At 43.0% G+C, this 15,908-nt stretch overlaps 1 protein-coding gene across 1 annotated transcript; it reads right to left on the reverse strand.

The window, feature by feature from the left end:
* Window positions 1-3,207: 3,207 nt before the first annotated feature.
* Window positions 3,208-15,545, reverse strand: LOC106575389 (gastrula zinc finger protein XlCGF17.1-like). The gene is made up of 3 exons (XM_045696785.1): window positions 15,491-15,545; window positions 9,243-9,491; window positions 3,208-7,138 (listed from the first exon to the last, which is right to left on the reverse strand). The coding sequence occupies exons 2-3, from the start codon at window positions 9,343-9,345 to the stop codon at window positions 6,288-6,290; spliced, it is 954 nt and encodes a 317-aa protein (XP_045552741.1). The 5' UTR covers window positions 9,346-9,491; window positions 15,491-15,545; the 3' UTR covers window positions 3,208-6,287.
* Between the last annotated feature and the right edge of the window lie 363 nt (window positions 15,546-15,908).

Consider the following 15,908-nt stretch of genomic DNA (forward strand, 5'->3'; position numbering starts at 1 on the left):
GATTTCATCAATCAATTATCTAAGGTTAGCTAATGTCCCCCATATAGCTAGTAATGTCACACATTGCATTCATCCTAGCTATTGTACTATCAACTGGCTTGCTGTATTAGGCAGCTCTAGAAGCGAGGGGAAACTTCATATATTTGTATTATCTATCAAGTTTATAAAAAGGCCATTAGGTAACTAGCTAGGATGAAACTGCTGGGGATTAGCTATATAGCTAGCTAACTCCCACTATAAACTGAATTCATCAATGTATCTAAGGATATATTTTTTGAAAATAAACAATATATTAAGCACATAACACCCAGACAGATGTAGAACTTCAGAGACCTCCTGAGCATCAAGAAAATCTCCTTGTTCTTGAGGTTTATTCTGGGGAACACATGTTAGATAAAAACACAGCTAACTGATGGAAACACAATAGAAAAAAAGAAAGTCTATATACAGTGTGTGTAAATGGCATGAGGAGGTAAGGCAATAAATAGGTCATAGTAGCAAAGTAATTACAATTTAGCAGATTAACACTGGAGTGATAGATGAGCAGATGGTGGTGTGTAAGTAGTGATACTGGTGTAGATTGGGTGGGTTATTTACAGATGGGCTATGTACAGCTGCAGCGATCGGTTAGCTGCTCAGATAGCTGATGTTTAAAGTTAGTGAGGGAGATATAAGTCTCCAGCTTCAGCGATTTTTGCAATTCGTTCCAGTCACTGGCAGCAGAGAACTGGAAGGAAAGGCGGCCAAAGGAGGTGTTGGCTTTGGGGATGACCAGTGAGATATACCTGCTGGAGTGTGTGCCATGGGTGGGTGTTGTTATCGTGACCAGTGAGCTGAGATAAGGCGGAGCTTTACCTAGCATAGACTTATAGATGACCTGGAGCCAGTGGGTCTGGCGACGAATATGTAGCGAGGGCCAGCCGACTAGTGCCTACAGGTCACAGTGGTGGGTGGTATAAGGTGATTTGGCAACAAAGCAGATGACACTGTGATAAACTGCATCCAATTTGCTGTGTAGAGTATTGGAAGCTATTTTGTAGATGACATCGCCGAAGTCGAGGATCGGTAGGATAGTCAGTTTTACTAGGGTAAGTTTGGCGGCGTGAGTGAAGGAGGCTTTGTTGCAAAATAGAAAGCCGATTCTAGATTTGATTTTGGATTGGAATGTTTGATATGAGTCTGGAAGGAGAGGTTACAGTCTAGCCAGACACCTAGGTATTTGTAGTTGTCCACGTATTCTAGGTCAGAACCGTCCAGAGTAGTGATGCTAGTCAGGCGGGCGGGTGCAGGCAGCGAACAGTTGAAAAGCATGCATTTGGTTTTACTAGCGTTTAAGAGCAGTTGGACGCCACAGAAGGAGTGTTTTATGGCATTGAAGCTCGTTTGGAGGTTAGTTAACACAGTGTCCAAAGAAGGGCCAGATGTATACAGAATGGTGTCGTCTGCGTAGAGGTGGATCAGGGAATCACCTGCAGCAAGAGCGGCATCATTGATATATACAGAGGAAAGAGGCGGCCCGAGAATTGAACCCTGTGGAGAGACTGCCAGAGGTCCGGACAACAGGCCCTCCGATTTTACACACTGTACTCTGTCTGCGAAGTAGTTGGTGAACCAGGCGAGGCAGTCATTTGAGAAACCAAGGTTATTGAGTCTGCCGATAAGAATGTGGTGATTGACAGAGTTGAAAGCCTTGGCCAGGTCGATGAAGACGGCTGCACAGTACTGTCTTTTATCGATGGCGGTTATGATATCGTTTAGTACCTTGAGCGTGGCTGAGGTGCACCCGTGACCAGCTCGAAAACTGGATTGCACAGTGGAGAAGGTACGGTGGGATTCGAAATGTGTTAAATGTGTAGTGTAGCCTACACTGTGTAGGACTATGAATTGGGCAGCTATAGGCTATTTGTTAATAGGATAATTATGTTCTGGCCCACAGACTAGCTACAAGTGTCACGCCCTGATCTGTTTTACCTGTCCTTGTGCTTGTCTCCACCCCCCTCCAGGTGTCACCCATCTTGCCCACTTATCCCCAGGGTTTTTATACCAGTGTTTTGTGTCTGTCTGTGCCAGTTCGTCTTGTTAGTTCAAGCCTAACAGTGTTTTGTGTCTCAGCTCCTGCTTTTTCCAGTCTTTCTTTTCTCTCCCTCCTGGTTTTGACCCCTGCCTGTCCTGACACTGAGTCCGCCTGCCTGACCACTCTGCCTGACCCTGCCTGCTGTCCTGTACCTTTGGTTTTACTCTGGGTTACCGACCTCTGCCTGACCTGACCCTGGGCCTGCCTGCTGTCCTGTACCTTTGGCTTTACTCTGGGTTACCGACCTCTGCCTGACCACTCTGCCTGACCCTGCCTGCTGTCCTGTACCTTTGGCTTTACTCTGGGTTACCGACCTCTGCCTGACCTGACCCTGGGCCTGCCTGCTGTCCTGTACCTTTGGCTTTACTCTGGGTTACCGACCTCTGCCTGACCTGACCCTGGGCCTGCCTGCTGTCCTGTACCTTTGGTTTTACTCTGGATTACCGACCTCTGCCTGACCTGACCCTGGGCCTGCCTGCTGTCCTGTACCTTTGGTTTTACTCTGGGTTACCGACCTCTGCCTGACCTGACCCTGGGCCTGCCTGCTGTCCTGTACCTTTGGCTTTACTCTGGGTTACCGACCTCTGCCTGACCTGACCCTGGGCCTGCCTGCTGTCCTGTACCTTTGGTTTTACTCTGGATTACCGACCTCTGCCTGACCTGACCCTGGGCCTGCCTGCTGTCCTGTACCTTTGGCTTTACTCTGGGTTACCGACCTCTGCCTGACCTGACCCTGGGCCTGCCTGCTGTCCTGTACCTTGGCCCCACTACTCTGGATTATCAACCCCTGCCTGCCTTGACCTGTCGTTTGCCTGCCCTTGTTGTTACAATAAACATTGTTACTTCTACACAGTCTGCACTTGGGTCTTACCTGAAACCTGATAACAAGTTAGGCAAGAAATTGACTGAAGGCCACACCTAGTTTCCAACCACTGTTGTATATTGTCAATTCAATCTCCCCCTTCACCATCATCATCAAACAGATCATTAAAACGTGTGGATATAGTGCTAAACTTGAAGGACTCATTGTCTCAGTGAATTGAAATTATGTTCCCCACCAGTGACCTCAGAAGAGGAAACAATGATACAATGTAGTCTAACATCTCTCTCAAACAGCACAGATGTGAGATGTGTTTCACTGTAGAAGCACTGGTCCTCTTACATTTTAATTCCAGGTTACATATTACAATATTTAAGGGCATATCAGATGGTCTGCTCTGCCCATAACAGTCACACCAAGCATAGGGTTGGTTGGTAAAAGATTGAAAGGAGTAAATAATGTACCTGTGAAAAGCTCCCCAATACCATCTGATGTATATATTTAATGTATTACATGAATGGTGACCACAGCCCTTCCAACAATACATTTGAATCGTATTTTACTGTGATTGAATACATGCAGCAGGGTGGAGACAATGTAATCCATTTCAAATGTGTCTCCAAGTGCAGCGTTACTTCCGGGCTATTATGACACATCTGTCAGTTTCTTCTATGTTCCAAGTTTTGTGGTCCCTACCATTCCACAACAATACCATGCTATGTATTTTTAATTGTACTACAATCGTACATTTTTGTAAGGGCTGTTCTTCACTTCAGAGTGCTGCTGCAGGCTCTCTGCGTCTCTTGACCATCTCGGGCGGGCCGGGTACAAAGTTCAAGGCGGCTCTCCACTTCCCTCCAGTAGTTATATAGCCTGATAATACGTCACTCCCGAAAGACACAAGCAAAAACTCTTGCATAAATGTAGCAGCCTAAACACAGACTCATTAGTGATCTGACATGCTGTATTGCATGGAAACTGTAGGCTACTAACAACAACAGCTACATAATCTAGCTTACTATGGCCCTGTCCGTCTGACCAGGGTAAACAAAGTGGTAATGTTGTGTATTGTATATACAGTATTTCACTTCAAACAGTTTATTTCATTTAATTATACACAAGAGAAAAAGAAGTGGTTGCGCACCGGGGCAGCAGGTAGCCTAGTGGTTAGAGCGTTGGACTAGTGACCGGAAGGTTGCAAAATCGAATCACGAGCTGACAAGGTAAAAATCTGTTGTTCTCCCCCTGAACAAAGCAGTTAACCCACTGTTCCTAGGCCATCATTGAAAATAAGAATTTGTTCTTAACTGACTTGCCTAGTTAAATAATGGTAAAAAAAAAATCATGTACAAACATTTTTCATTACATTCTTGTCACTTTGCAGATGCTCTAATCCAGAGCGATTTACAGGAAATATTCAGGGTTAATTGCCTTGCTCAAGGGCACAATGACAGATTTTTCACCTAGTCGGCTCGGGATTCAAACCAGTGACCTTTCAGTTACTGGCCCAACACTCTTAACCGCTAGGCTACCTGCCGCCAGATCAATTACCTTCAATACAGTTATTCAAATACATTTATCAATGACTAAAATAATACATCCAGTATTAAAATACAGTTCATAGTCTGTTTATCATTAAACAAAAGTTGTTTAGTAATATAAAATAATCCACCCAAACTAATGCTAAAAACTGATCATTTCACCATCTTTATCTGATATACACGGAGTGCACAAAACACTAGGAACACCTTCCTAATATTCAGTTGCAGCCCCGTTTGTCCTCAGAACAGCCTTAATTCATCAGGGCATAGAGTGTCCAAGGTGTTGAGAGCGTTCCACAGGGATGCTGGTCCATGTCGACTCCAATGATTCCTACAATTGTGTCAAGTCGGCTGGGAGTGGATCTACTCCGAATAGCTCGTTCCATCTCCTGCCACAGATGCACAATTGGATTGAGAACTGGTGACTCAGCAGGCCACCGCAGAATTCACTGTCATGTTCTTGGAACCATTCCTGAACAAGCTTTGTGCCATGGGGCATAATCCTGCTGAAAAAAATCTATTTGCAGATGGATACACTGCTGCCATGAAGGGATGCACCTGATTGGCAAGGATGTTTAGATATCCTGTGGTATTCAAACGCTGCTCCACTTCTATCAAGGGGTCCAATATGTGCCATGAAACACACTCCACACCATCACCACCAGCCTGCAATGTTGACACAGCAGGGATACATGTACTCGTGGTTTCCTCCATTCCCTAGTCCTCCCATCAGCATGACACAGCAGGAACCAGGATTCATCAGACCAGTCCATGTTTTTAAAATGTTCCAGTGTCCAGTGTTTTCATTCCTTAGCCCACTGCAACCGCAGTCTCTTGTTTTCTGCTGGAAGCTAATGAGGATCCATAATAAATACACAAAAACTACATCATTAAGGATCATAGCTTTTCACCTGGATTCACCTGGTCAGTCTATGTCATGGAAAGAGCAGGTGTCCTTAATGTTTTGTACACTCAGTGTATGTTGTGTCAACCATCTCATGGAAGCAGTACCACCCAGTCAACCACTCCATTGTGAGACGCCTCACAGAGGATATTCAACCCTAAGGGCAAATCCATGGTCATCTCAATATCTTTACAGTAGAAGCTAACAAAACACACCAAAACTGACAAGGTGCACACTGATCAGTAAAGAGAGGCTAACATTCTGTAATGCTCCCTTTCCTCTGCACAGTTCTCTCACAGTGAGAAACAATAGGATTTCAATAGAGTGTTCTACACTTTCTTCACTTGATCCAGTTCACAGTTATCACTTATTTTACGAGACTTAAGGGATGGAGTGACTTTAATCTCAGCTGGTCTTTGAGAACTGAAGAGGCTCTTCTGATTTTATGTATATTTTATGTATTTTTTGTGTCTTTTTAACTGGCCCATTCGAGAGAAACTCTTTCCAAAGTCTGAGCAGGTGTAAGGCTTCCCTCCTGTATGCATACGATTATGTTTTTAGGTGGCCCAGTCGAGAGAAACTTTTCCCAGTCATGAACGTATGCATACACAGTCAGAGCAGGAGTAAGGCTTCTCTCCTGTGTGTGTTCTCTGATGACCTATTAACCCAGAGTATGTTGTGAAGCATTTTACACAATCAGAGCAGGAGTAAGGCTTCTCTCCTGTGTGTGTTCTCTGATGACCTTTTAGCTCAGTTGATGTTGTGAAGCATTTTACACAGTCAGAGCAAAAGTAAGGCTTCTCTCCTGTATGTATACGTTCATGTGTTTTTAAGTTGCACATTCGAGAGAAACCCTTTCCACAGTCGGAGCAGGAGTAAGGCTTCTCTCCTGTATGTATACGTTCATGTGTGTTTAGGTGGCCCAGTCGAGAGAAACTCGCCCCACAGTCAGAGCATAAGTAAGGCTTCTCTCCTGTGTGTGTCCTCTGATGAATTTTTCAGCTTCGTCGATGATGTGAAGCTTTTTACACAATTAGAGCAGGAGTAAGGCTTCTCTCCTGTGTGTGTTCTCCGATGACCTTCAAGCCCAGAGCATGTTGTGAAGCATTTTAAACAATCAGAGCAGGAGTAAGGCTTCTCTCCTGTGTGTGTTCTCTGATGAACTTTTAGCTCAGTTGATGTTGTGAAGCATTTTAAACAGTCAGAGCAGAAGTAAGGCTTCTCTCCTGTATGTATACGTTCATGTGTTTTTAGGTGGCCGAGTCGAGAGAAACTCTTTCCACAGTCAGAGCAGGAGTAAGGCTTTACTCCTGTATGCATACGTTCATGTGTTTTTAAATTGCCCAGTCGAGAGAAACTCTTTCCACAGTCCGGGCAGGAGTAAGGCTTCTCTCCTGTATGTATACGTTTATGTGTTTTTAGGTGGCCCAGTCGAGAGAAACTAGCCCCACAGTCAGAGCATAAGTAAGGCTTCTCTCCTGTGTGTGTTCTCTGATGAATTTTTAGCTTAGTTGATGATGTGAAGCATTTTACACAATTAGAGCAGGAGTAAGTCTTCTCTCCTGTGTGTATCCGTTCATGCACTCTCTGATGAACTGTCAGAACCTTTAATGTTGTGAAATTCTTCCCACAGTCAGTACAGGAATACAGATTCTCTCCTGTGTGTATTTTTAGGTGTATTTTTAACTTTGATAGAATTGAGAAACTCTCCTTACAACGTGGGCAGTGGTGAGACCTCTTAGCTCTGTGATCTTCCTGCTGTGTCTCTCTGGATGTAGAGAATGTCTCAACACGGTGTCCTGTGTGAACAACATCAGAAGAACCAGTCAGTTGGTATTGGTAAAAATAAACCTGTAATGTCAGATCAAAAAGACTGGTTCTAATGAAATAAAGATTTCATGGTAAAAACAAAAAAATATATAATTGCACAAGGGGTTCAGACTTTCAAGCAGCACTGTATATACACTGCTCAAAAAAAATAAAGGGAACACTAAAATAACACATCCTAGATCTGAATGAATGAAATAATCTTATTAAATACTTTTTTATTTACATAGTTGAATGTGCTGACAACAAAATCACACAAAAATAATCAATGGAAATCCAATTTATCAACCCATGGAGGTCTGGAGTCACACTCAAAATGAAAGTGGAAAACCACACTACAGGCTGATCCAACTTTGATGTAATGTCCTTAAAACAAGTCAAAATGAGGCTCAGTAGTGTGTGTGTCCTCCACGTGCCTGTATGACCTCCCTACAACGCCTGGGCATGCTCCTGATGAGGTGGCGGATGGTCTCCTGAGGGATCTCCTCCCAGACCTGGACTAAAGCATCCACCAACTCCTGGACAGTCTGTGGTGCAACGTGGCGTTGGTGGATGGAGTGAGACATGATGTCCCAGATGTGCTCAATTGGATTCAGGTCTGGGGAACGGGCGGGCCAGTCCATAGCATCAATGCCTTCCTCTTGCAGGAACTGCTGACACACTCCAGCCACATAAGGTCTAGCATTGTCTTGCATTAGGAGGAACCCAGGGCCAACCGCACCAGCATATGGTCTCACAAGGGGTCTGAGGATCTCATCTCGGTACCTAATGGCAGTCAGGCTACCTCTGGCGAGCACATGGAGGGCTGTGCGGCCCCCCCAAAGAAATGCCACCCCACACCATGACTGACACACTGCCAAACCGGTCATGCTGGAGGATGTTGCAGGCAGCAGAACGTTCTCCACGGCATCTCCAGACTCTGTCACATGTGCTCAGTGTGAACCTGCTTTCATCTATGAAGAGCACAAAGCGCCAGTGGCGAATTTGCCAATCTTGGTGTTCTCTGGCAAATGCCAAACGTCCTGCACGGTGTTGGGCTGTAAGCACAACCCCCACCTGTGGACGTCGGGCCCTCATACCACCCTCATGGAGTCTGTTCAAACGGTCAGAAACAGACACATGCACATTTGTGGCCTGCTGGAGGTCATTTTGCAGGGCTCTGGCAGTGCTCCTCCTGCTCCTCCTTGCACAAAGGCGGAGGTAGCGGTCCTGCTGCTGGGTTGTTGCCCTCCTACGGCCTCCTCCACATCTCCTGATGTACTGGCCTGTCTCCTGGTAGCGCCTCCATGCTCTGGACACTACGCTGACAGACACAGCAAACCTTCTTGCCACAGCTCGCATTGATGTGCCATCCTGGATGAGCTGCACTACCTGAGCCACTTGTGTGGGTTGTAGACTCCGTCTCATGCTACCACTAGAGTGAAAGCACCGCCAGCATTCAAAAGTGACCAAAACATCAGCCAGGAAGCATAGGAACTGAGAAGTGGCCTGTGGTCCCCACCTGCAGAACCACTCCTTTATTGGGGGTGTCTTGCTAATTGCCTATAATTTCCACCTGTTGTCTATTCCATTTGCACAACAGCATGTGAAATGTATTGTCAATCAGTGTTGCTTCCTAAGTGGACAGTTTGATTTCACAGAAGTGTGATTGACTTGGAGTTACATTGTGTTGTTTAAGTGTTCCCTTTATTTTTTTGAGCAGTGTATTTGCCACTGATCGACTTAAAAAAGCTTGGTCGACCAACATCTACCCACCAAACAATCGATCAGTTGACTAAATAAGGTCAGCAATTTAGGCCAAAAGGGCATAAGGGGTGAATATTATGAGTCATATCATCCTCTGCTCACTATCACAAGGGTTATTAACTTCACAGACTCATTTCATAGAACTTCAAAACACTGGCAGTTTGTCTACTTCACTTCTTTAGTCTACTCTCTGACCACCCCAGATACCCCAGTTGTTCAGGGATGTGTGATGTCAGAATTACAGAATTCAACCTATCAATAGACTGGGTCATAACTTATGGAGGTCTAATTTATGAAGATAACTTATACATAGATAGAACCTGATCTTACCATGATTAACAGATTTCCCAATCATCTCCTCCTCTTCTTCATCTTTAATGTTGACATTCACCTCCAGTGTTTGACTGCAGTCTTCCAGCTTCACTGATGCCATCTCTGGACCCTGCAGTGCAAACTGGGCTCCACTGTCACAATCAGGACCCAGTGACTGTAGGATTGGACTCAGTGTGGAAGGAGAGAGGCAAGCTGAGTTTGTCCTCACTGTTGATGTTACCGGCCTCAGACTTAATCTGAGTCGGCCTGTAGTAATAAAGAGAAACGGACACAAAAGTTAGTCTTGAAAGTTCTGGCAATTATTCTAAAACTATACTAGATCAGGTAGCTAAGCATTGATAACAAACCATTCAATCAATTTCAAATTAGACAAGGCTCACACTATAAATTAGTCTACACAATGTAAATGCACTAAACCTATAGTAGATTTCCTAAATGCACACACAGAGCACTGGGAAAATATTCAGACCCCATGACTTTTCCACGTTTTGTGAAGTTACATCCTTATTATAAAATGGATTAAATAGTTTTTCCCTCACCAATCTACAGACAATACCCCATAATGACAAAGCAAAAACATGTTTTTTGATTTTTTTCCCCAAAATGTATTAAAAATTACAAATTGAAATATCACATTTACATAAGTATTCAGACCATTTACTCAGTACTGTTTTGAAGCACCTTCGGCAGCGATTACAGCCTCGAGTCTTCTAGGGTATGACGGTACAAGCTTGGCATACCTGTATTTGGGGAGTTTCTCCCATTCTTCTCTGCCTTTCCTCTCATGCTCTGTCAGGTTGGATGGTGAGCATCGCTGAACAGCCATTTTCAGGTCTCTCCAGGGATATTCGATCTGGTTCAAGTCCGGGCTCTGGCTGGGCCACTCAAGGACATTTAGAGACTTGTCCCAAAGCCACTCCTGCATTGTCTTGGCTGTGTGCTTAGGGTCATTGTCCTGTTGGAGGGTGAACCTTCACCCCAGTCTGAGGTCCTTGGAAGGTTTTCATTAACCTCTCTGGGATCGTTCGGGATGCTAGCGTCCCACCTCGCCAACAGCCAGTGAAATTGCAGGGCGCCAAATTCAAACAGAAATCTCATAACTAAAATTCCTCAAACATACAAGTATTATAAACCATTTTAAAGATAAACTTCTTGTTAATCCAGCCACAGTGTCCGATTTCAAAAAGGCTTTATGGCGAAAGCACACCATGTGATTATGTTAGGTCAGCGCCTTGCCACAGAAAACCATACAGCCATTTTCCAAAGAAGGAGAGGTGTCACAAAAGTCAGAAATAGCGTTAAAATGAATCACTAACCTTTGATGATCTTCACCGGATGGCACTCCCAGGACTCCATGTTAGACAATGCCTCGTGTGTTTTGTTCGATAAAGTTCATCTTTATGTCCAAAAACCTCATTTGAAATTGGCGCGTTATGTTCAGAAATGCATTGTCTCAAACAAACATCCGGTGAAATTGCAGAGAGCCACGTCAAATTACAGAAATACTCATCATAAACATTGATGAAAGATACAAGTGTTATACATAAGATTAAAGATAAACTTCTTGTTAATCCAGCCGCTGTGTCCGATTCCAAAAAGGCTTTACGGCGAAAGCACCATGCGATTATGTTAGGTCAGCGCCTAGCCACAGAAAACCATACAGCCATTTTCCAACCAAGGAGAGGTGTCACAAAAGTCAGCAATAGCATTAAAGTTAATCACTTACCTTTGATCATCTTCATCTGATGGCACTACCAGGTCTCCATGATAGACAATAAATGTTTGTTTTGTTCGATAAAGTTAATCTTTATGTCCAAATACCTCCTATTTGTTTGCGTGTTTAGTCCAGTAATCCAAATGCACAAAGTCCAGACGAAAAGTCAAAAAAGTTCCATTAAAGGTCGTAGAAACATGTCAAACGATGTATATAATCAATCTTTAGGATGTTTTTATCATAAATCTTCAATAATATTCCAACCGGACAATTCCGTTGTCATTAGAAAGGAAAAAGAACGACCATCGTGCTCATGGCCACGCGCGAGACTAAACTAAAAGCTTTCAGCCTGACCACTTGTTGAAACAGCTCAGATCCCCTTTCACAATACAAGCCTGAAACACCTTCTAAAGACTGTTGACATCTACTGGAAGCCTTAGGAAGTGCAATCTGACCCCATAGACACAGGATATTGGATAGGCAATCACTTTAAAAAACTACAAACCTCAGATTTCCCACTTCCTGGTTGGATTTTTCTCAGGTTTTTGCCTGCCATATGAGTTCTGTTATACTCACAGACATTATTTTAACAGTTTTGGAAATGTTAGTGTTTTCTATCCAAATCTACCAATTGTATGCATATCCTAGCTTCTGGGCCTGAGTAACAGGCAATTTACTCTGGGCACGCTTTTCATCTAAACTTCCCAATGCTGCCCCCTATCCGAATGAAGTTAATTTGCTCCATTCTTCTTTCCCTCGATTCTGACTAGTCTCGAAGTCCCTGCCGCTGAAAAACATCCCCACAGCATGATGATGCCACCACCATGCTTCACTGTAGGGATGGTGCCTGGTTTTCTCCAGATGTGTTTCATCAGACCAGAGAATCTTGTTTCTCATGGTCTGAGAGTCCTTTAGGTGCCTTTTGGCAAATTCCAAGCGGGCTGTCATGTGCCTTTTACGAAGGAGCGGCTTCCGTCTGGACACTGCCATAAAGTCCTGACTGGTGGAGTGCTGCAGAGATGATTGTCCTTCTAGAAGGTTCTCCCATCTCCACAGAGGAACTCTGGAGCTCTGTCAGAGTGACCATCGGGTTCTTGGTCACCTCCCTGACCAAGGCCCTTCTACTCGATTACTCAGTTTGGCCGGGGGGGGGGCAGCTCTAGGGAGAGTCAATCCTGTCTCAGAGCTCCGCAGACAAATCCTTCGACCTCATGGCTTGGTTTTTGCTCTGACATGCACTGTCAAACGTGGGACCTTCTATAGACAGGTGTGTGCCTTTCCAAATCATGTCCAATCAATTTAATTTACCACAGGTGGACAACAATCAAGTTGTAGAAACATCTCAAGGATGATCAATGGAAACAGGATGCACCTGAGCTCAATTTTGAGTCTCATAGCAAAGGGTCTGAATACTTATGGAAATAAAGCATTTGTTTTTTGCAAACAAATCTAAAAATCTGTTTTCACTTTGTCATTGTGGGTTATTGTGTGTAGATTGATGAGGAATTGTTTTATTTAATCCATTTTAGAATAAGGCTAACGTAACAACATGTGGAAAAGGGGAAGGGGGTCTGAATACTTTCCGAATGCACTGTAAGGAATTGGCAACTCGTTCTCATTCTGAGAAATAAGGTTGGCCACTTGATTTTAACATCTGAACAAAGTGGACAGGCTAACAAGCTTTTCAAACAGTTGGAGACAGAAAGAAGGGTGTGTTCATAACAATTCAACTGTTCAACCTTGTTAGCAAATAGATCCAAGTTGACTAAACTTGAAATATAAAGATTAGCTGGCTAGTCACTAGCATGTGGGCTTGAGAGATTTTTGAGACCTGTGTTAATTTTCTATAATGCCTACAATAAGTTAGTCATTGCTAGTTACATTTGTAACAAAAAAGGGTATTTTAATAGACTTGAAAGCCAGATCAGTGATTATTGCGACAACAACAAAAAAACAGGTTAAACAATTTTTATCAAATAACAAATTATTAGTGGGTGTTATGGTTGTGGAAGGCTTATATTTAGCCTCGGTATAACTTCACAAGCCCTGAATTCATTCCATTATTGCTGACTGTTAGAAAGGCAGTGTATTTGACCTTTAATTGTACAACTTACTTAGAGAAAAACTAAATAGAAATATATATCGTGAATCACCATTAAGTTTGAAAAACTGAAGATACAGCTGTATGATTTTTAGTCCATATCGCCCAGCCCTAACGGAGTGCATTAGAGTAAAGTAGAGTACAGTACATTATACTGTACTATACTCTATACTGTTGTCCTGTACTGAACTAACCGTTAAGTACTCTACTGTGCTTTCCAATCTTGTGAAACAGTAGCTATGTTTCCAAGTTATCCAGTGATTGTTTTGTTGACATTTATTAAAGGTTTGAATAGAAAATAGATCAGACAATTGCCCGCTAGTGTTTCCATTTAACTATCTTGTGTTGATAAAAACAGCTGGACGTAATGACGCACTCCATATTATCAAAATGATTTGGCAATGATCATTTATTTCATAAATACTGTTTTCTTCCTCATTTGTCAGAATAAAGAAACTTTGACAAAAGAAAGATCCACCCGTCAAACAGATAAAAATGTTGTCGAGCATTAAAATATTTCTCCTATATCTGGCGTTTCCATTACACATGTCGCAAATACTGTTTTTGCCACATAGCTTTTGTTGAATTCACCCGAGTCAATGGAAACCTGCCTAATGATGTCTGAGTGAGTGGTTCATACTTGGTCAGGTCTAATGTTTGGGTCAAGTAAAAAAAAAAAAAGACATCCAAAGACGTCGACGTCAGTCCGTGCTTACTGGGGTGTATCCTACAGTGTCGGCCTATAACTTTATTTTATAAATGTCCATCCATGTGGTAGGCCTAGCGTTTGTAAAACAGCCAGTTGCATTGGCTTTATTAGTCCTGGTTCCTGTGACTAATCATTTTGTCTATTTAAGCTCTGAATAGACCCATCAGCTACCCAACTTTATCAGGAGTTATCCTGAGCCTATTGGAAATGAGAATCAATGCGTTTACACAGCGGAAATGCAAAAATATTTTTTGCTATGATCAACTCATCAAAAATGTAGAGAAACTTGAAACCACTGATGATCATGACAATTTAGCTGACGGGGTTCAACTCCCGGACAACAGTGGTTTCAGAGTCCTGCAATAGAGCGGAAATGCTAATATTTGTGTAAACTCGACATAGTTGTGTTCTGTGGGTGTCACTGAGTAGACTGAACAATCCATAGGTAAGGCTGTAGAGTGCAATATGAATGTCCAACACAAACAAAAGACCCTCCATATTCAACTGGCGGACTGCGGTCCGGATCCGCGGTCCCCCTAATTTTTGCCTTTGGGCTTCGACCCCTGGTATCATATAAACACACAAAACAGGTTTAGAATTGAATTGCAGGAAATTAGCTTTAAAACAGCTAAATGTTTTCTCCGCCAATTAGAGGGTTGTTTAGATTTTGGGGTTGCAAGTTTGAGGTTTGTTACTACGCCAATAAATGACAATATCCATCTGGACCTTTGCCACCTAGGAAATTTGTGTGACTGGACCTTCTCAAATAGTACTGGAGTATCCCTGCAATAGACTGACTGGGAAGGTGATTTTTCAGTCAAAGTACTGCAGTAAGAGCTAAGACGCTAATATTTGTGTAAACTATTGGTAATTGTTTTCTGTGGGTGTCACCTGTTTCATGGGTGCACAATCCAACTAGATTCATAAGTGCATATATGAATGCCCCCAATGTTATTTTGCGGTCTAAAACCACCAGTGTGATTTCAACAGTTTTTTTCTGGTTATTTTTAAACTTTTTAATACATTTCCTTAACTATGCAAGTCAGTTAAGAACAAATTCTTATTTACAATGACGGCTTAGACCGGCCAAACCTGGACGACGCTGGGCCAATTGTGCGCCGCCCTATGGGACTAATACCTTATTGTAATTTATTATAAATTAAGTAACAACATTCAAACCATGTTTAGCGTTACCTAGTCCAAATATGGCACGATAACAGTATTTTGTATCAGTTTGCGTCACTTTCAACGAGGGACTTATTTTGAGGGCGAACCGCAAATTCCACTATTGTGGCAAATCGTTAATGTTGCTATCTTCACATAGGTAGGGACAAGCGAGTACCAGGGCTGAGTCCAGCAGGAGGACGGAGACGTTGGACACATTCAGATATAAATGTATTATGTAGAACAAACATGCCTCTGATCCTAAGTAATCAGGTCAGTTTTTTTCATTATATTTCTATCTGCAATTTTCCAAAACGTTTTTGTTCTGAACATCCCCAGGCGAAACCCACTGAGCTATAAACGAAACTGCAAAGCCTCACAAATGAACGTGTGGTGAACTCCGCATCGTGCGCTTGTAAAATATTTTTTGCACGTTCTTCACTCACTCGGTTTGGCACAAAACCTTTCCCAAACGTGATAATACCTTGACGGGTGTGTTATCTAACATGTTATTGCGTTCTTTCGATATTAGACAGTTTAAACGTGGTATTACATACCTGTAGAAATAAAGTGAAACGGACAGCACAGTTTAGGCGTTTTCTTTATTGAAAAGATTGGTGTGCGTCTACCGGAACTTCCTGTTCCCCCCACTACCACAGTACTCCAAATAGCGACATCCATTGGATTGATGGACTTACTACTGCTAAAGCATGTAGAATATAAAAGTGAGATTGATTAGCTACACAAATAAAACTTGGTTTAAAAAACGAAAGCGGTGTCTGTTTTAGTATCTAAGTTTTCAATCCATTACATATTCATTGTAGATGATCTCTGTGGAAGGCCAAGAAGATCATCAAGAATCTCAGCCACCAGAGACACAGCCTGTTCACCCTGTTACCATCTATCAGGCGGAGACAGTACAGGTGCATCAAAGCTGGGACAGAGAGAATGAAACCACTTCTATCTCCAGGCCAT

This window comes from Salmo salar, chromosome ssa16 (assembly GCF_905237065.1).
Source record: "Salmo salar chromosome ssa16, Ssal_v3.1, whole genome shotgun sequence".
In the NCBI taxonomy this organism is placed as follows: Eukaryota; Metazoa; Chordata; class Actinopteri; order Salmoniformes; family Salmonidae; genus Salmo; species Salmo salar.

Coding starts and splice junctions, on each gene's coding strand:
- LOC106575389 (XM_045696785.1), bottom strand. CDS start 9,345: ATGGCATCAGTGAAGCTGGAAGACTGCAGTCAAACACTGGAGGTGAAT. Junction 7,139..9,242: donor TGGGAAATCTGTTAATCATG/GTAAGATCAGGT, acceptor TTGTTCACACAG/GACACCGTGTTGAGACATTC.